Here is a 21827-nt window from a genome sequence, read left to right on the forward strand (position 1 = left end):
CCCCTAACCCAAATCCACCAGATAAATTGCAGTTGGGAAGTGCGTCTGAGCAGAGAATTCCCCCGCTGCGTTGTTCATGTTTAAAAAGAAGACTCTAGAGATAGTCTAGGCCCAATCCTCCAAGGGTACTGGCTACTACTATATCTGATTAATCTAGGGATAAATATAGAAATACATAAACAAGGGTTCTCCAATACTTATGGGGATATCAAGATTTTGGTTGGCAAAAAAGAACATGATGGGCAGGCTTCTAATGGTAACTAGGGCTGCAACTAACGACTAATCTGATAGTCGATTAGTCACCGATTATTGAAACGATTAATCGACTAATCGGATTATGAATGACACAATTTCTCAATAGCTATTATTTAGCAAGCAGCTTTTAAATTTAGCTTGAGGTTGTTCAAGGCATGTGATGACTGAAAATAAAGACAATAAAGATCGATACTTCATTATAAAAAATGTCTTTTAATAAACTTTGCTGCATATAAGGGTACTGTTGACACAAAAGCAAAGAAAAATCAAGTTTTTGTCTATTTAAAACCAAGGACAGGCAAAGTGCTAATAAAGTAAAAGTTTCCCTTTTTACTGTGAACCAAGACGTGCCAAGTGCTGGTACTAAAAATAAATTAAAAATCAAGTATCCATTTTTCGTGTTAACAAAAAAGGACAGGGAAAATAACATTAATAAAAACATCAACAAACGAAACTACAGTCTTCTTCAGACTAAATCATTTTGATTAAAATAAGACGTTTGTCAGGCAATAGGATAACATTTCGCTTTTAAACTCGTTAAAAAAAAGTTTAAACCATATTTTTGTAATGGATGCTAGAGTCCTGCGCGCAGGTATAAACGTGTATATATAACATCTGACGGAGGCGAGTCCGCATCGTCTCTGTTACGAAGTCAAATGTGCCTCATCCTCAAATGCGCGTGTCCTGCTGCCCTGGAGAGCAGGTCCGCCGCAACAGATACTGCAGGTAGTTTTTCTCGGGCCATGTTACGGGTGAAGTTCTCCGGAACTTTTAACTTCCTGGTGCGTGACTGCGCGCGGCAGCGGACGCCGACATTGGTCCATGTTTCGTCGCTATTGCACATGCGCGACTTTCAGAGATAGGAAGGGAGCGAGATGGCTCACTCCTCAGCTACTTCCATCAGCACCTCCGGTAAAACAACGTTTAGTTCCGCTGCGCGGCACGAGAAACACGCGCTATGACGTCACCAACGAATCATCGACTAGTAAATTCGTCGGCGACTATTTTGGTCATCGATTTTTGTCGACGACGTCGACTAATCGTTGCACCCCTAATGGTAACATGGCAGAAACACGTATTTAGCCTCTGGTAGAGAGGCTCGGGTGATGCAGACACACAGCGCCTTGCTCCAGGACAAATACATGTTCATATTTATAGCTGATAAGGCAACAGGAAAGACATAAAGACAGGCTTGTTGAATCCTGCTGAAGATGTAATCTGTCACACAAATGTGGCAACTCTGCTACTCACATTCAAATAGCCTCAATAGTAAACCAAAGAAACCACCACTAGCCTTCATTACTCAGAAACTAGCACTGCATCTGGTAAACACAGAGCCCTCAGACTGGCTTCTGAGAATCAGATTTTGTGAAAGGAAGCTGGCATGACTGTGGCTCAGCAGGTAGTGCGGGTCGTCTACTATTCTTGGGCAAGATGCTGAACCCTCAACTTCCCCTGAGGGCTGTGTGCGAGTGACGTGTGACAGAGAAAGCGCTGCATGTAGATGCACAGTATAAATATGCATGTGAACAGCAAAGCTGTACTGTAAAGAGCTTTGAATGGTCATCAAGATGAGAAAAGCTTGATACAAATACAGTCCATTTACAATTAAACATGTAACCTGTACTTTATTACTACAAACTAAAACCACCCAGAAATTGAAATAACAATTTCTGTAGACTTAGAGTCCAAACTGGGATCTCGGCGACCATCAACCTTGACTCAAACTCAATGTTTTTGGCCCTTTGAGCCTTTTGGCTGTGCTGCTACTTTCATTTATGTGACGATGAGGAATACAGAGGCAGCCTCTGGGGAGGGGGGCAGAGGACATGGCAGGCTTCTGCAGAGTTGCTGGGCAGCCTGAAGTGAGAGCTCAGGGCCACAGAGATTTCAAACTGTACCATCCTGCATCAGAGTTTAGCTTGGGCCTCCCTACAGCGCCTGGGGGACGTGCTGAGCCAGCATCTCTGACATCATGGGGAATGGTGGTGGGGAAACAAGATGGAGAAGGTGCATGGGAAAATCTAATACAAACAGGCTGTGTTTTAAACTCCCACTCCGGCTGAGAAATGTATAGATAATGTCCATCAACCCACTAACAATTAACATTGTGATTATTTTCTGAAAATTACGACAATGCAACTACGAGTTGCATTGTGTTAAAAAACAAATCAACAACAAGCCTTCTTTCATTGTGGCATGTTAAAGTAGGAGACGCAAGAATCCAAATATAGGAATGAATGATGGTTGAATTTCATTTCCTTGTTCCTCCACTGTCACACTAGCTGCTTTCAGACATGCACTGGACTCCACAGAACCTCCCTGTACAGACACTGACATGCAGGGCATTTCAACCAAACAGGCAAGAGTCCTTCTGTTTCCTGCAGAGCTGATGTAAATTGTCACAGACAGATGAACACAACAGTTGTAGGATAAAAGTGTACATTTTGTGTAAATAAAAGTTTTGATTATTTTCGATGTAAAATTGGCTTTTCAACTAAACCCACTGGGTCTCCTATGAGTTTAAGAAGCATGATTAGTCAATTTCTTCATCATAAAAAATTTGGCAAAGCCGATTTTTGAAGTTCAAACCCTGCATGGTTAACATCCATATTCCCGACCCAGGAGGTCTTGGTGCTTTAGCGCCATCTGTAGCTGAATGCATCAGTGTGAAACCACGGATACAAGACGGACAAAACAGAGGATGGGCTTTAAGCAAGACTTCATCATAGCAATACTATGGCTAAAAAAAATGTTTTTGTTATGCATCATCAAGCAATTGCTAAATGTCTTATGTCGATGTCCCCGAATGCTGTGAAAACTCCCAATAGGATGTTATTCTGTTATTAAGACAAAAACATCAGCTAGATATTGCAACTAAAGTCAGAATACTCCACGTCCCTCATTCCAAGTATGACTTTATTCAGGTTAGGATAATCAGAGATTGTGGATTACATGGCAGTGTCTTATTTATTTAATTTCCCCAAGATATTGTGTGAATTATGGAATCCATGCCGTAAAACTGAAATAAGGTTTCTGTGTGACCACCACAGGCATGCCCAACATTTTATGTTACGAATAGTAGTGGAGGGAATTGTATTTTTGAGAGTAAAGTAGACTGAGGAGGAGGAGAGTGCAGCTAAGATGAAGGTGACAAGCTTGTATTTATATTCCTGTATTTTAAACGTGTCAAAGCTGGTAGGAGGCATTTGTACTTTGCACTGCCAAGATTTGGTCATTTTACGAATCCATACGACTTGTTTCAACGGCCCAGTGTGCTATTCAGACGAGTTTAACTGCCAGAGAAAAGGTGGGCGAGTGAGAGTCATTCGATTACGATCGTGACTGAGCCGAGGCTTCTTCCTTCCTACAGGCTGGCAAATAGAAAAAGTGGAACTCCGGGACACTTCCTTAACTAGGACTTTAAACTGAGGGAAAGTGATCCCGCCGTTCAGCAGGGAAACTGATTTCCTGTCAGTCGAGGAACAGGGGTAAGAGGACTCTAAACCCTCAGATACCAGATGTTAAGTAACTTTCTCCATCTTAGCCCTCCATGGAGATAACTTCTGACCCCCCCCCTGCCAATCGCACTGTGCTGTTCCCTCTCTTCATTCCCTCCTGCCGTCTTAAAAATGGGAATGATGGCATTTGTAACTGCAGTGATAATTGCAGTTTGTGCACTTTCTCACCTCTTAATTATGACTGGAAACCCAATCAACTGTAGAGAGGGCAGTAACGATACTATCAATTCAACATATTAGGCATTTTGTGCTACCCATTGATCTCAGATTGGATCCTCTGTCCAGAGAGGCAGCAGGCCTGGCTTTTGTCGATGGAGCTGGTCAGTGAGACATATGGCGACTTCTCCTTGGGGAGTGGGAGATCATGTGCCTGGAGCTAAAAATGGTGGACAGCAGGAAAATTTTCCTGCAAATTTACTACAGCAGAATTATTCGGAGCAACAGGACATTAAACATTAACAATTTTTAGTTCGAGACTTGGGATTTCACGATTGGAGTTTTTGGTGCCACGATTATTGTCGGAAGAAATATCACTGTTTCAAGGTTTTTCAGTATCATCGATACTATGGAAGGAAAAGACACACGACAAGCAATATATGGCTTATAATATAGGTAATGAACTAAAAAATGTATTATTATCATCATCAACCATATCCAGTTTTTTGTTGATAGTGTAACGGTATATTAAAAGTTATTTATGTAAGCTCTTTTATTTAGTTACCTTTTTGTGGAAGGTTGGTCAGTGACTTTGTGTGAATTAAACTCTCGGCTACATTTATAATGGTTAATAGGAAGAGAGAGCGAGAAAGAGAGAGCGAGGGGGGGGAGCTTGTCAGAAACCGAAAGTAAACCGGAATTTCTCCTTTTACTGTGAACTGCTACGACAGCATTGTTTGTCATGCTTTGGTGGGGATAAGGCTGTTTAGTTGGTTCCCTCTTCTCAACTGACATTTCAGTGGCTCGCACACACAAGCCACACAAATTACGTGGCTGGCGAGAGGCAGGACACCATAGTTAGATATCGTAGTGTTTACAATTCTTACGGTTATGAAACTGTGACATCGGTTAATCCCAACATCCCTATTTGAGAGCAACATTTATGTAGATTTCAGTCTGGAGTATTCACAGCAAACACTAACTATACCCGTTTCTTAACTGCAACAGCAATACTCTGCTGACACTACACTGCATTGCTACTGTGTTCCTCCTCATGCTGGCTGTGCCCGAAGCTCACAATCAGATTCAGGCAGAAATTAGATCCATTCCGAGGGACTAATTCAATATTCGAAGCACAGTTTACATCCACAGCTCTGGAGGAAGCGGGGGGGGGGGGACGGGGGACGTGCATTTTCCACTTTGCACCACAACCAAGAAAGAAATCAAGTGCCTGACCATGTCTCAAACCTATTTGTCCCTTTTGTGCAAGAAAACTGATTTGCAAATTCTAATCAGATTCGAAGCCAAGGAGGTTATATCTTAGGTTCCTCAAAAAGTTTGTATTCAACATTTTTTAACTCAGAGTGCAGGGCCTCTGAAATTCAAGTTCAGATGCTCTAATTCAGGTGCTTTGTGCATTCAGCTTCACTCTGCTCTCACTTCAGTTTCCGGCATGACCCAGATACCAGGCAGCATCATGTTGAAAGGAGGAGGAACTTAAAGCCAAGCCTGTGTAGGCACAAACAGAAAAATAAAACTACATTTATGAAGAAGCTAGGCCCATCAGACAAATCCCTGAACATGATAGGTTTATGTGCATCCAAAAGGTCATATTATTGTCAGAGCTTCTAAACAATGATTTAAAGACGCTGGAGGATGTGACACGTCTCAATGAATGGAAGACAGGTTGGAGAAAAAGAAATAAGCTTTGGCGAAAGCACGAGCACAGGTGGAGTTTTTGTGTTTATTGCCTTTAATTGCCAAAAATTAAAAATGTCTGTTTCTCTAATGCAATTGGGTTATTGCAATAATTACTGAGGCGACTGGACAACAGGGCTCAACTACATAATAATAAAACTCAAATTAATAATAATAAAACTAATATTCAACTTGCTGAACTATCAGAGGTAGTTTTTTTTTTTTTACACTTTTTGAAAAATTAATTTCCATTATTCTGCTGCTGGTGCTTGTGTGTGTATTAAACTTCAGATGACAGTTTCTCTTACTGTATTTTTCCAGGCACTGGCTCAGCCTCTAATACTGAATCCTGACTGACAAGACTTAAGTCGGTTTGATGTCTCTCAAACGTAAACATCAGGTCCAACCATAGACTGTATATAAAGATGGACATCATGTCGACAACGGATATAAGCGAAGCCATCTTGCGCATTTGGAGGCAGGGTATGCGCTTCAGCGATTGGGGGATGGCGCAGTCCTGTTGATATACATGCTCCATCAACCATTAGTCAGTCTCAGGGGTCAATCATGAAGTTTCACCCCATTTCATATCAACGAATAACTCATCAAAACCAAACTTACTGGACAATTGTGCTCTTGGACATACATCAGTGTGATAAGAACTACAACCTTTAGGATTTAGGACCTATACTGCAGCCAAACACTTGGTGGCGATCGAGACACTTGGGCTTCACCTTTGGAGAGCTGTTGTGTCATCTTAGTCTAAGGTTCAAACAATAACATCCAGTTGAACAAAACTAAGGAAGGAATTGTCAATAACTCCCTCTATCAAGGCAGCAAAGAACAGCTTGAAATCATCTTTCCTATCTTATAAAAGGCAGAGTTCCCCCAAGTCAGCAAAGACTTACAGCTGACTTTGTTAGTCTAGGCCTAATTGTTACTGTACCACAGAGAGGAAGCGTGTTCTCTATCGCACAAGAGGACACGAAAGGAGAAAACCAGTATTCGTAAATGTATTTCTTCAAATTACAGTGTGTAATAGAATTTTTTAAGGATTTGCATTTTTTTTTCATATAGGAAGTTGTTATCTACAATTTCTTTCATGACCTCCATGTGTCCATGTGTGTATTTGTCGTTTTCAGAATACCTTGAAATAAAAATAAGTGCACAAATGTTTCAAGCAGAATCTGTGCATATGACAGGGGTCAGCACTGTCACACTCCCATTACCATACAGTAACATTACTGAATATTTTAATACCAAAGTACTACATGTTTGTTTCAACTCTCAACGAGAGACATGTGTTTATAATAATTTAAATCAAATCATCATTCAACAAAGCCAAGAAAACTCGCATTACACCAAATATGAGAGATGACATAGGATGACCGACTCAGATCAACTGTCAAGATTGGTGTAAATGCATCTCAACCGGTTCAGACTGAAAGTGATAATCCAAGTTTCAGTGCGTAATCTAAGTGAGATAATTGTCTCATAATTTCCAAAAAGAATGTGGCTTAATCTCTGCTCATAATCAAGAGCCTTGGGGAATAATGAGCCTGAGGAGTACATTCCAAATTACTGTCTTCCTTTGTCTGCTCTTCTTTTCTTTTGTGAAAATCAAAACAAAACTGACAAGGACAGGATTAGCATACGGTGCCTGTTTACACAAGTGCAGCCGTTATGGTTAATTTGACCACATTTTCCCCCATTATAGGATTATTTATGAACACAGAGCAAGTACTGAAATGGAAGCAAATACATTTGTGGCAGAATGACAGATCATGATGTGGCAACAACAGCAGTTTCATCTCGGCACAATGTGTGAACAGGACTCTTTAAATGTTTGAATTAAACATTTTGTGGTGGGGAACTTGTTAGTTAGTTATTGTCCTAACACATATTTAAAAAGTAATAATGGCAACAGTAACCATCAAGAACATCTCATCAACATGAAACATTGACGGACAGTAATGTGCTGGGTTAATGGCAAGATGGCAAGAATCCCTCTTTTACACCAAAGTTTGTGTTTTTATGTGGATAAACAAAAAGAGGGGATTGCTTCCTTTTCCATTGCAAGTAGGAGTTTGTCTTTATGTTTTGATCCCTGGTGAGTCATGTTTGAAGCCACCAACGGGCCGAAAGCTGAGAAGCTCACCTCGGTGATTTGCCAGTGTAACAATTTGCATGATGAAACAGATCACTCTTGCATGTTGTTACCTAGTTTTATTAATCGTTATTCTCCTTTATGCACATACGCCTGAAAGTTGTGTGTAATAACAATAGGCAGATAAAGTGCAGCTTCAGCAACATGACTACCAAAATAAAGAGGAAATTAACATGTTCATACAGGTGTCATGTTTCCATCACTGGCGATCGTAGTTTAAGCAGATGAAAACCTGTGTATACTGCAGTCATTTGACCCCACAGGGAATGTGGATTGTAACCATTCCCATTGCAGACAAAAGCCAGGTTAGCAGGCGTTAGTGGTTTTTTTGACCAGTGGAAAAGAGGCCATATTTCGTGCCACTATGGCTACAGGTGCTAGGCTTTTGCCAAAGTGGGCCTGATGGCAAAAGCGAGAGTGAGCTAGTGACTGATGTAAAATTCTATTGAGGTTGCGATACGAGTAAAGACTGATTGATGCTTCTGTATCGAAGCTACGCTGTAAATCAAAACGTAGCCTACGTAAGCTGCTGTGGATTCATAGTACTTCTTCGGTGTGTGTGAGTAGCTCTGCGCTTCCACCGCAGGAACGCTAGTGGTATAGTTACATTCTTGGGGAGGTGCACGTCAGGGTGCAGTGTAGGGCTCTACGTAGGGTTAACATCTATCATGTCACCTATCACGTTAAGCAGTGTGGGTGGCACTCTCGTCTTACAAAGGCCAAAAGTCCAGATAATAAACAGCTATATGAGCGTTTAGGGTACATGAACGCATCTGCCAGCATCCTGGGGACTGATAGAAAAGAATCGTGTGAACTGCAACCCTTCAAGGCCATTATTGACAATTACAGGCCCACGCTGAAGGTAAATTAGCTGATTTGACCATCTGGCTCCAAACCAACCAGCAAGACAGAGACTGGTGGTAAAACAGCAAGTCAGCTGTCAATGGAACAAACCGTATTAAACTCAGCTCTTCTGGATGTTTAAATCACACCGCAGGCAAGGATAATAACAACCAGGATATTGAGTTAAGGCCTATACATTTTCTTTTGATACCAGATAATACAGTATCAAAGGCATATATGAAAATAATACAAATTGATGACTTGGCCTGAAGCAGAGAGGAGCACTTCGTCAGGTTAGCTTATGTCTGAAGCGTCTGAAGCTACCTTTGTTGAAATGAACCTTATTTAGCTGCGATTCTAATTATTTCCTCACCTATTATGAGGCTAACACGGCAGATGTAAGCCTTTGTGTTTACTTAAGCATATATACCTGTTAAAGCGTGGGGTACACGGTATGTTTAAAGCGAGCATTACTAAATACATCCGCGATGTGGAAACAACAGATGCTACAACACAAATTGACAGATAACGTTGCTTGCTAGCGATCCCCTGCAGGGGGGGGGGGGGGGGGGTCATGATATAAAACCAATGGGGTTGACATGACAGTGAAAATAAGACTTTAATCAACATGCCTGTTTGCTAGTATGATCTAAACGGAACACACTGCACCACCGCGGCAGCTTAATGAACGCTGACATGTTTGACACCAGTGGACTGCACAGCCAGCTGAGCTACACAAGCTAACATCGGATGACTGCAAAGGATTAAGCGTCAACGGTGTGCCTTCTCTCCCCGTTACACACGCACACCACACGCACTGCCATGTCGTGCACGGTGTCGCCACAGCCTGCGGGACCACCGAGCTTCACGGGCACATGAACGCGAACACATCTGCCTGGCGTCCGCTTGCTATGCAGCAGGAGGAGGGGGGCTAGCGTTAGCACCGTTAGCTAGATAGCTGCCTGCCTGCCTGCAGTGGGAGGGGGGCTAGCGTTAGCACCGTTAGCACCGTTAGCTAGATAGCTGCCTGCCTGCCTGCAGTGGTATGGGGGCTAGCGTTAGCACCGTTAGCTAGATAGCTGCCTGCCTGCCTGCAGTGGGATGGGGGCTAGCGTTAGCACCTTTAGCATCGTTAGCTAGATAGCTGCCAGCTTGCCTGCAGTGGGAGGGGGGCTAGCGTTAGCACCTTTAGCATCGTTAGCTAGATAGCTGCCAGCTTGCCTGCCTGGCTGCCACCCCCCCACCGGTGGTTCTTCTGCAGGGGGCATCGCAGTTTACCGAGAAAAACACAACGCACGACAAAAAGCCGCCACGCACGGACCGGGCGGTACGCGTTCGGTGTGTGTCCGTGTGTGTGCGTGGCGGCGAGGAGTCGACCAAGCGTACCTCGGGATGGAGAATGGGGACGCAGCCAGCTTCTTTCTCATATTCCTCCATAGCGTCGGCCATCTTGGTGGTGATGTCCGCAGAGCATTGTGGGAAACAGGAGGCTGTGGAGTAGAAACAAAACAAGAGGAGGAGGAGGAGGAGAGAGGAGCTGTCAAAATGTGAGAGATGAAGGGCAGGTCTCATCCCACAGAAGGTCACATCATCACATCATGTTACCAGGAGATCTAATGTTAATGAATATTCCTCCAGAATACGTAAATTTTCACCACTTTCTAATTTTCTGCAAATTTTGGTAAGACCTTGAGCATGTTAAAGCCCTCCAAAAGCCAATTAATTTGCCTGAAAAATAATAATAATAATAATTCTTACAATTTCAATAGGGCCTCAAGTCTGTCAGTGCCTGTCAGTGCTCGGGCCCTAATTAGAGGATAAACTACATGTGCACTGCCTGTTCTAAACCTGACTGTTTATTATGGGTTGTTAGCTCTGGAGCGACTTCAGAATTACTCCTTGTCATTAGTGGTTCCTCCTCAAACGGTTCTACAACAAACTGTCACTTTTTATTGTTTGCGTGCTGGAGTGTTTTATAAAAAGTCTATGGTGCGGAGTGAAGTTAGAAAACTTTCTGTTCATCCTACCTGGTTTATCTGCAGTGAAGATTTGATCGTATTTTTCCTCAAATGAAACTCAATATGTGAACATATTATTAGTGTTCATGTGTGTGTTTTATATATAAGTTAGACTGATTTACGCCATGCTGTTATATTTTCATACATTGCATGTTGGCTTTTTCAGAGGTGTGTTAGGCAGCCAACAAACCCAAGTGCTACAGAACACTGGTCACCTATCTGTCCAAATTTGATCGATATTGAACATTTGAACATTTTGAACTATTATTTGTTTGTTACAATATACAGAGTTGAAGATGGGTTTTCTCATATAGATAGATAGATATTGGTTGGGTCAAGGATTAAAGATTAAAATAATCAAAGGTTCAAAGGTTCAAAGGTTCAAAGGCTTTATTGTCATATGCAGAAATGAGTTATCAATGCTATGAAATTCTTACGACTTACAATAAGTGCATTCAACCATGAGGGTACAAACCCAGAACAACAAGATTCAAGAAAGTACCGTTTTCTTCAAGAAAGCCAAATTACAAAGTGCTTTAAGTAAGTGCCATTTCAGTGCTTCTACATAGATAGATAGATAGATAGATAGATAGATAGATAGATAGATAGATAGATAGATAGATAGATAGATAGATAGATAGATAGATAGATAGATAGATAGATAGATAGATAGATAGATAGATAGATAGATTGATAGATAGAAAGCTTTGCGCGTAGCCACACATCATTTAATATATGTTCTTCAAGGACATTATGGTCTTCAATACAGCTTAAGAATTTTTTTTATTATTTTTATTTATTGTTATTAAGTGACTCGTTTATTTAAAAAAGACAACTGAAAGTTGGACATTACATCTTGTGAGACAGACCCTCCACCAGTCAGGGCTAAGTCTGGGATGCACTAAAATCCAACACACAGCTTGGTTTTACAGTGTCCAGCACTATATGGCTACAAGGAAACGTAGAGTCACACAGAGGACTTTGATTTCAACATTTCACAACACCCAATTGAAGGCAACAACATAGGAGTTCCTCATTTATTCCTCCACATCCCATCACATACATCTCTCAGCCACTAGATGTCAGGCTTTACCAAGACATGCGTGCACAGTAATCCTGTACAGTTTATAAACCTATGATGATGTGATTAGCTGCAAATAGAGTCCAATGAACTATATTAAAACCATGACTTTAAAGCATGCTAGAGATGGTATCTTGCACCCGAATATAAAACATAATTTTGACAAATAGCACACAACGGTTCAATTAATATCAAAATTAAACGGGACATCAATTTGCTTATCCAGAAAGGATCATAACAACAGCCATGTAAGGTGCCATACACCGCCACAATAAAAGTAGTATATGATTTTCTACAACTAAATGTTCTCCATCGTAGGTATAAGAGCGTTCAGATGGACTGTGTCAGAAGTGAAAGTGGCCAGACAGGGGCGCTGTTGAGCTGTTCTGTCCATTCAAGGGAAATCAAACGATGACCGAGTAGAAACAAGGAAGGAAGTCTCATGTTTTGTGTCAAGTTACACTGTCATCAATCATGAGCAGGATATTGATCGTTTGATCTTCAGAATAAAGCCAGGACAGTGTGTTGGTACCGAAAACCAACTTGGCATAAAAAGAAAGCTACCACGATTAGTTAATAGAACTTTGTAGTATGACCAATAATACAATGAAATATATAATAATGATACAATCTCGATTCATATATCACATATGGCATCATTATCAATATCTATATATATTTTTTATTATTATTTAAATGTATATAAAAACAATATATATACAATAAATATATATATATATGTTAACAATTTTAAAAGTCAGTATGAATATATATTGAGGAAGAAAGAAGAGATAAGACATAAAAAAACATATGAGATGGGTATTGCCACGATCAATCAAGCTGTGGGGTATGAAGGCCATTTCTAAATGAATGAATGAATAAATAAATATCTCATACAACTTTTAAGATTTTGTTTTAATCACTGCAAACTAATTAAATGTAAAAGGGTGAACATTTAATGGAGTTGATTAAAATATAAATAAAACTAGTTTCTTTACATGTACAATGTTTTTTTTAGGGGTTACACAATAAATGTTACTATACTGGGTACATAGTTAAGGACAATTATTATAAAAGACAACGAATTTCTTCAAAAATGTCTCAATTCAATTAAATAAAATCGGCTTTTAGTTTGAATTTGTAACCGGAAATGTGGTTCATTACTATTGACTTTAGCTTCGTCCCCTCAGAGCTGTGACAGAACCGTGTAGGCGGACCCGTGGAGAACAGGTTGAACATCGGTGGGTCGGTGACGCTCGCAATCGAACCAGCAACCCTGAATTCTGACGTTGTGCTTTTGAACATCAACACCTGGACCTGGATGACGTGGCCGAGCGGAGGGGGACTCGCACTGAAGCAATGGCTGCCTGCTAATAAACATTACAACCCCGCCTGCTAACACTTAGCACCGGACCGGACGACTCTCCCCAGCCTGTGTTTCCCTGTCGTCATCCCGTCACGCGACCCGCCGGCACCCAGACACCCCCCCCCCCCCCCCCAAAAAGAAAGGAAAGGTGAGTCTCACGGGCACCAAAACGAGGATAAGACAAAACGAACGCACCCCTTCACCAGCTGATGATGTTGATACAACGCAGCTAGCTTAGTTGCTAATGTGTGTGTGTGTGTGTGTGTGTGTGTGTTTGTGACGAGTTGACAGCCGTGACTCCGCAGTCGGGGCGCCGCGTACTATTATGTAATAACGCGGGTATATAGCGATGTCTGAGTGCAGCAGCTTCTCCATCTCCAGATGACTTCCTGTACAAGCTGTCCCGACTCAGCCTCCACTGGGAACATGGGGTTTGAAATAGCATAGCTGCAGCTGGGCGACCTGAACGGGAAGAGCTCAAGTGGTGAGTGGTTCGATTCCCATTTCCTGCAACCACATTGTGGGCTGGGGGGGTTTATGGAAGAATCTGTTGCATTCACGTCCAATGTGGCTCTGGTGTTTTAAAATCTGCATGTGATCCTGCTCCTCAATGGTGCTCTGTTACCACTTTCACCCGATAAGGAGCCAGTAGCAGAAACAGGAGACTGTCCGGCATCAAGACCTGGTCCCAATTGTGTCAGACCAAGTGAAGCATCCGTTCGCTCCTGGCCTGTTACGGGATATCTGGTAGCAGTCTGTGATGTTATCCTCCTGCGATTTTTATGCAGCTTTCTCCCTCCGGTTTTCTGCTCTGTGTTAGTGCTTGTTTGAACCATTTAGAGGTTTATTGTTGGAAATGTATTCTGCGTTTGAAGGCATTGAAAATCAGCTCACCTACACCCACCCGCAATAAGTGATGAAGCATTAAATCAGGATGGAAGCTGCAACAGAAGTCTGGGTTTCTAAAATTCAAAATCAAATAATCAATAGCTGTCAAATTTCTTGTTGACCTCAGGTGGTTTGAGTTCATGGTGAAACATCTGGTAGTAATCGGGTTGGGCCAAAATTGAAATGTTCATATCAGGCAATATCGACAATCCTCATGTTAAATGTAGCATTATTGGTTGTACTGATTTTGCTCCTGAGTGAAGATTGTGGTTTTAAACTCTTCTTTATGACCAGAGACAAACACTTGATATTCAACAAAACATTTTACAAACCTGAAGTAGAAGGATACTGTCTTCACTGTGCTCACACAATTCACGCGCATCATATAGCTATGGTTTGGATTTTTGTTATATTGTCAACGCAAAAAATTATATGCACTAGTTATGTATATTGTTTTATGGCCCAGCCCTGGTTGTGCTTCTTGGCCGACTCGGCTTCTGCCAGTCACACACTTTATTTTCATGTTTTCCATCCTCTGCGTATTTGCATGAAATAAAGGGGCAATCCCAGACTTTCCATGACAATTCTGTTAAGGTGACCCTCGCAATCTAGGCTCAAGGGAGCGAACCAGCTCATTTGTCAGTCAAATGGAGTTTCCATTCAGCCCTTCTCCAACCACATCATGTTACCTGCACACTTCCCTTGATGACACAATTAGCTTTATATTTGAATTCACAGTCTATGCAGGATCATCAGGGTTGTGATGATGCTGGTATACAAAGAAAAAGAGAAAGCGATCCCCTTTGTGTAGCTTGTTTGCCCAGAGATGGCAGAAACAGCTAGAAAATGAATGTGGCGACACAACCAGTGTTGTTGAGCACACAGACGAGTCCACAATAAGTATTCTTTTTCAAAATGTATGCCCTTTGTAGGTCAGACTCGTGTAAGAGAGCAACTAACAATTGTTTTTATTGCAAATAAATCAATTATTTTTTCTAGTAAACAATTATTGCTTTTACTGATATTGTCAGAAATCTGTTAAATATGCAGAGAGTGACTATTCAAAGATATTAGTGTGGCTAATGTCCAACAGGAGAAATAACCATGCAAATCTAAATTCTAACCCAAAGCCCTTTTCTCTGTGCTCTGATAAAGGCAGAGCAATCTCGGAGCCCATCGGCTGCACAGTCCCACTTAGCAGTGAGACACGAGAATGGAGCTGGAGTTGAGAGACATCTACGACCCGATTTATCCACAAACGGACTAACGGACTAATCTCTATTAACAGCTACCTATGAATACAGATACATTTAGAAGACAACAGCTGATGCATTTCGGTCAATGTGTTCCCCCTCTTTTACTCTCCATATTGACTGTTTAACTGCAGGCAACCAAAGCCTGCTAAAAGGTGATTGGTCAAACTAGAAAAGGAAACCAGAAGGCTGCTGCACCAACAATCTTGTCCTTCGCCTACAGAATCTGCATATTCACATGCATAGAGATTAAAGGCAGAGTAAAACTCCAGTTGCATTAATGAGTGGACAGATTTGGTTATTCATTGATCCAGTAAAAATAATGGCATCTGAGGTTCAGTCTTATTCTTCCTTTATATCACTCCCTGACGTTGCCTTCTTTATCTCCTCCCAACAACGGGGCTCTTCTCCTTTTACCGGCTACAGTTACCAATACCTGGGGAAAGCGTCTGATAGCTACTGAGGAAAACAAAAGCTCTCTCCTCTTTCTGTTCTCGTTGTGCAGCGGCAGATGCACTTTCTTTTCATGCCAGGAGCACGGTGAAAGCAAGGCCGATGGGAACCAATCTAAATGCAGATGGTGTCTTTATTCATTAGCCATTACGTTGTGAAATCAACATCAAAGACACTTGTCTATTGCCAGACCGACAGTGTAGCAACGTTGCAGTAGCTGGAAGGTTGGAAAAGTAATCAGTTTATAACAGAGAACCGCACAAAATAATTTAAGATTAGAGGATGTAAAAGCTTGAAAAAATGACTGAAACAATTAATGGTTTGTCCAAAACAGATAACTCTTCTGATCACCTGATCGATTAAATCATTTGTATAATTTGCAGTCTAAATACAATAGTTTTACAAAGGGCGGCTGTGGCTGAGGGGTAGAGTGGTCGTCCTCCAACCAGAAGGTCGACATCTTGAATCCCAGCCCATGCTGAAGTGTCCTTGGGCAAGTGAACCTAGTATGGCCCCTCATAGATGTTGAATGCACTAATTGGAAGTCGCTTTGTATATAAGCGTCAGCTAAATTACATGTAATGTAATTTATGCACTGCATTGTGATGCCGTGTCCTGTGGTCTCATCTCTTCTTAAATAGGATTTATTATTTATTTTAGGCCAGATTCCGATGCATAGCTCAAATGGCTCCTTACAGAAGCACTTTGACTGCTTTTAAAAATGAACGTTGAGTACCTGTTTGACATTTAATTATTTCAAATGTTTTGTTTGCAGAAGAAAATGGGTATATCTTTCATCCCCAAACATTGCTGCATGTCTGAAAGCATTTATCGAGACCGGTGACCATGGAAAATTAGGCGTTTATGGAAGATTTACCTTGAGATGCACAGTATTAATGAAGCTGATTAATTATGCAAAGTGCCAAGCTAGCTCCCACCAACCCATGGGAGAGAGGCGGTTTATTTCTAAATCAGCTGTTGAACAAGGTCGTGTCTGCAGAGCAGGAGAAATGTTTCTCTCCTACTCTGCATAGGTGTATTAGGTGTGTATTAAAAATGAGACTGGAATGTGGTATATGATCCAACTTAGCCTCTATGTCGGCCAATATTGAATTGAAGGATGTAGTCTTGTGTCCACACTTCAGGAGCTTTAATTAGCCTTCTATTGCGGGTGCCCATGCACGAGGAATGAAATATTGCCTGTGAAATATGGAGCCCAATATGTGGCTTTAAAAATAAAGGTTTTTAGAATCTGCTAAGCATGAAAGCCTTTTTGTCAACCTTATTTTGATTAGATTCTTCATGCTTTTTTTGTTATGAAATTTATTAAAAAGTTTTTAAAAATGTGTTCATTATCCCTGGTTTTATTATGCTACATCAGATTCCTTTCATAATATGAAGATTGTACTCAGCTTCCCACAAAAACTATTTACATCCAAAGTAGTCTGCTATTGATGAGCTGAAACTGAAACATTCTTAGTCAATATTTGTTTGAATCATTACAGCTGATTCAGAAAATTGAAATGTTCCATTGTCGCATATATTAAGGAGCCTTCCTCATGGAGTTATATATTTACAGTGAAAAATGAATCACTCAGTTAGGCAAAGATTGGTTTCTTTTTCAACTGGGAGCAAATGACTGACTCGCAGCAACTTGTCTGTTTGCTCAATAAAACTAAATCATCTAAATTTTTATTTTTGATCCACACCAAAGTGCACAGTAGTCCTCTTAGATATGCCATTTTTCCCATCAAGATACATGAATTATGCCCTGGGAATTTAGTGAAATTGTAAACAAAGTACACAAAGTGATGCAAAACAATTCCTTGTCCGAAAACATGTCAAAAAAAATTCTTGGTCCACATCCCATCCCCTCCCAGCATGATTATTGTGACCATATCTGTAAAGGCGGTTATTATTACAATCGTAGTATTGATACACATGTTGAAAACAGTAGCCTCTTGGAAACTTGGCTGTGACACAATATTGTTCTTATATTACAACATTGCTGACACACAAGCAAACAAGATGCGGGTAAAAACATGATTTAACAATAGTAATTGCAATAAAAACTGTTATTATAATAGTTAATACATATCCCACGCCTTTACAGGTAGCATTGTAATGACATAGACATTGTCATTCACATCAGTTAGCAGAGTACTTAATCACTGTTCCAGTCCTTAAAGGGCTTCACAGCAGCCACATTATGAAACAGTATAACAACCCCCACAAGTTGAGTTCCTTCACTGAACAAATGTTCACCTATCAAGCGAGTTATAAGTCCCTCTCTCGCTCTCCCTCCAGACTGAAACACTTATCTGGAGCCATAACAAACGCTGGGCTACTCATGGAGCTATTGAAATGCCAAGGCCAGTGCATCAGTGCACTAATCTTCCCAGCCGGGACACTCAGGCCACTGGCTGTGGTTTGGCTGATTGGACGCATTTGCTCTCACAGATGCCAGATGTGCTCCAAGTGAGTTGACTCTACTTTCTTGTGTCCAGGAGTGGCAAACAAATCGGGTTACATTTTGCAGCACTTTGCCGTGGTTTGTAGCTCAGCGGCTTTTGTTGCCGCCTCTGAGAGGGTTAGCAAAGGCTTAGCAATAAAAGCGGCTGCTTTAATGCCAATGAAACAGTATTACTGTGCAGATTTCGTTTAATAGTCTAGGCCTTCATTGTTCAGAGGAGCTCGACTGCTGCTGGTCGTGCTACATCAAACAAAACTGAACAAACATGCCTTTAATTTGCACCTGTCTCCTGCGATGACAGGGTTTGGTTAAGCGTGGTTTCTTGTGTCAGCCTTGCACCAGGCCCACTGCTGAGCGGCATTTGCTCATTTGATGAAGGAGCGTGGGTGCACCCGGCCCTTTTATGAGTGTCTCAGCCCATTAGCTTCAGTGTCCGCACTCGTCGGGCCCCGGGTGCATTTCCTCACAGGCGAGGGAATCATATTACTGCCCACCTGAGCTGCTGCTTCCCCCTGCATCACTGAAAGATCTGCTGGTTTCAAAGCTACACAGGTGGGCTGCCTCCAATAACCAAACACTGCTGGATGCCCCCGAGTTGAGACACCAAATTATTACATATATATATAATATTATATTTTCTTTTTGACCAGGCAACAGTGAAATGATTGCTATCATAATCTCCACATCTGCCAATGGCGAGATACAATTGGATTTGCTCTGTACTTGTTTATACAATTTTGTCCAGGTTTGGCAGCAAAACCTTATGGGGAATCAAGACCCTGTCAACCACTTGATTTTGAATCATCGAGAACATTCTTACCAAAATGTAATACAAAACTGTCAGCTAATTAAAAAAATTATTCATTGTCAGTTAGGGCAAACATATAGATACAGCTTATCATTACACGGCAACATGCACTTTATTTTTGTAATGTTTATGGAAAGTGCATTTCAGTTCAATTTGTTCAGTGACACTTTGCAATGCAAATGTTTGTCCTAAAAAATTAGAAAGGCAACTACTATTTGCACAATTTGTTGCAGGAGTTATCAATATTATGTGATGCACACATACTATCATGTTGGTACAAAACAAGTTGTATTTGAGGTCTTTTCACACTTTCGTCCAAAAAATATGTAGAGTATTGCTAAATATCGCAAACTGTATTGTATCGTACATCATATTGCAATATAATACTATGCATAAAGATTTGTATCTTGTGGTGACGTCCTTGCTGATACGCAGCCCTGTTATCAGTAAATATTTGAGAGACATACTGTATCTGTATATCCACTCTTTTAAATGTGAAATAATTAAATGTGATAGATTAATGATATTGATCACTGCAAAAGTGTCTTCTTCTCTACACTTTGGTTTAATGATTATTGGACAGGAGTCTTCTTCGCCATCCATAATTGATTATGCACATCTGACCCTGTAGCCTTACCCACAGAGGAAACATGCTTTTCCGCATAACTGTGTTAACCAGCTTCCAGACTCCACTCCAAAATAACCACATGAGTCTGAACTCAGGAGATGACTAATAAACGTCAGATGTGTCTCAACCTGGTATCAGCACATGGTGTGGGACTGTAATTTATCTCAGTACCTTGACCACACCTTGAACTGTATTGAAGACATTCCAGATGAGTCACTGGACAAAAACCCATAATGGACAGGTGACTCAATTGGCAACCAGTGAATCATGTTTTTTAGCTTGAGACATTAAAGTTGGATAGCTACAATCCGCTGGTGCAGCCTTCTGAAGTAAATATCTCTTTCTGTTCTGTGAACACGGTGGAAACAAAGGCCCTCAACAATGATGTTTTTGAAGGTGTTTCGTTTCTAGTGGCTGCAAATATGTTCCTGAAAAATATCCACATACAGAAAACAAAAAGTAAAACTATCTCACATGGATCTTTTATCATAAATTCAGGGCCAGCTATTACAGATTGGGAAGAAGGATGTTAAATTTGCATTCAGTTAGTACTTCTTATTCCCATCTTCTTCATCCCAGTTTTCAAAAACAGGAATTGAATATTATGCATCTCAGGCAGACCTTAGAGCTTGGGCTACATCCATACAAATAGATTTTACTTTTAATACACGATCCCTCTCCAGACAAGTGTGTACGCTCCATGTCAGAAGTGATCTTTGTCCATACTAACACATCTGACTTCACATATCACAAGGCTGTTCAAATATAATGGTCATGTGCGTGCCTTTGTTAACAGGAAGTAGATAGTCTACTCTGCAGTAGGTTGCTTAGTTCCAGAAAAATGCTATGAACGAGGAACAGCAGTGGTGTAAAGAAAGAGCAGAGATTTATTTCCCTGGATAGATGACAAGGTGAAACTGCTAATGACAGCGAGTGTTAGCAACGCTTTGCTTGTTATCGCTGGTAGTGGTATTGTCACTTTTAAAAAAACTAGCAGGAAGCAAAAGCAGTTGACTGCGACATTATTTATCCAGTGTGTCTGTTTTAAAGGCTCGAAAAGTGTCTAAAATGGAAATGTACAGATCATGGATGTATCCTCAGCATGTTTTAAAATGAAAAGTGTGAGAATTGTCCTTGGTTTTCAGAGGTTAAAAAGTCAGGACCATTTTCTATTTTTATCCTAATCACCTATTGATTAGAATACCGATGGTAAATTGAAGGAAGATGATGGTAGTGGTGCCTCCTCTTTGTGGGAACATTCCCTGCCTCCATGTTGAAGACGCAATATAGTCCTAATTCATTCATTCAGACTCCTGAGTACTGTGCCTAGCTGCACAATTCATAGCTTTTGATGAGCCTGTTTGATATATTTGGATGGTGATGCTGCCCAGAGTGTGTAGTATTCAGGATGCAGTGTCATACCGTACCAGATCAATATTACTGTCTACAAAACTGTAGCAGCTTTTAGCTTTTGGCAGGTTTTTATTTCAGCTGCATCTCTTTGTACTTTGTAAGGTTCCTTCAGGCTGAGCAGGTGCCTGAGGGAAAAGGGGCATGATTGGAGCCAACCATGACAGACCAGCCAGGAAGAAAGAAGCTGACAGACTAGATTGCCTTTCAGCTCCAGGAACGTGCAGTATGTCTTCTATATCCCCTGTGACACGAGCAATGCTATTATGGCAAATACAGATCATTTTAGAGAGAAGATCATAAAATACCATACCTGGATCTCATGGCTGAACATGAATCCAGAAAACTTTCCTTTTGAGATGTACTGTTTTTGTAAGTTTGACTTTCATCTCTCTTATCAACATTTAATTGCTCAAAAAATACCTCAGCCTCTGTTTTATCACTGTGTAAATAAGTTATCTTTGTGGGCTCATCTCTCCACTTTCTCTTTGGGCTAAGCAGGCTTGACTCTGGCTCTTTGGGCTGATAATTGCAGTAATTTGTGGAGTGACAGGCGTCTTTGTTCGATTTGAACTCTGAGGTATTGTTGGAGAATCAAGCCTTTGGCTGTGTCTGTCCCTCCGATTCACTGTAACCTCTAGCAGAACTTAGTAATTGGGTGCCACACTCGATGCAACACATTATTAACCGTTTTTCATTGTCATTAATCCTCTTTGAATATGACCTTTCAAGGCAATGGTGTAATATCCTCACATAGCCTTGCATGTTCCACCTTTCACAAAAGCTAATTTGCAGGGAACACATTGTCA

At 41.1% G+C, this 21827-nt stretch overlaps 2 protein-coding genes across 3 annotated transcripts in view; one reads left to right on the forward strand and one right to left on the reverse strand.

Moving 5' to 3' along the window:
• Positions 1-10810, reverse strand: part of zdhhc17 (zinc finger DHHC-type palmitoyltransferase 17) — a 31190-nt gene extending 20380 nt beyond the window's left edge. The window contains exons 1-2 of the mRNA XM_061080362.1: positions 10804-10810; positions 10027-10130 (exon numbers count right to left, since the gene is read on the reverse strand). Of these exons, the coding sequence (XP_060936345.1) occupies positions 10027-10130; positions 10804-10810 (111 nt within the window). The remainder of the gene's footprint in view (positions 1-10026; positions 10131-10803) is intronic.
• Positions 10811-13526: 2716 nt separating this feature from the next.
• The window catches only part of osbpl8 (oxysterol binding protein-like 8), a 75411-nt gene continuing 67110 nt past the window's right edge, over positions 13527-21827 (forward strand). For both annotated transcript variants that reach the window (XM_061075660.1, XM_061075661.1), the window contains exon 1: positions 13527-13589. The gene's annotated coding sequence lies outside the window, so the exon portion shown is untranslated. The remainder of the gene's footprint in view (positions 13590-21827) is intronic.

This window comes from Limanda limanda, chromosome 1, assembly GCF_963576545.1.
Source record: "Limanda limanda chromosome 1, fLimLim1.1, whole genome shotgun sequence".
Classification (NCBI taxonomy): domain Eukaryota; kingdom Metazoa; phylum Chordata; class Actinopteri; order Pleuronectiformes; family Pleuronectidae; genus Limanda; species Limanda limanda.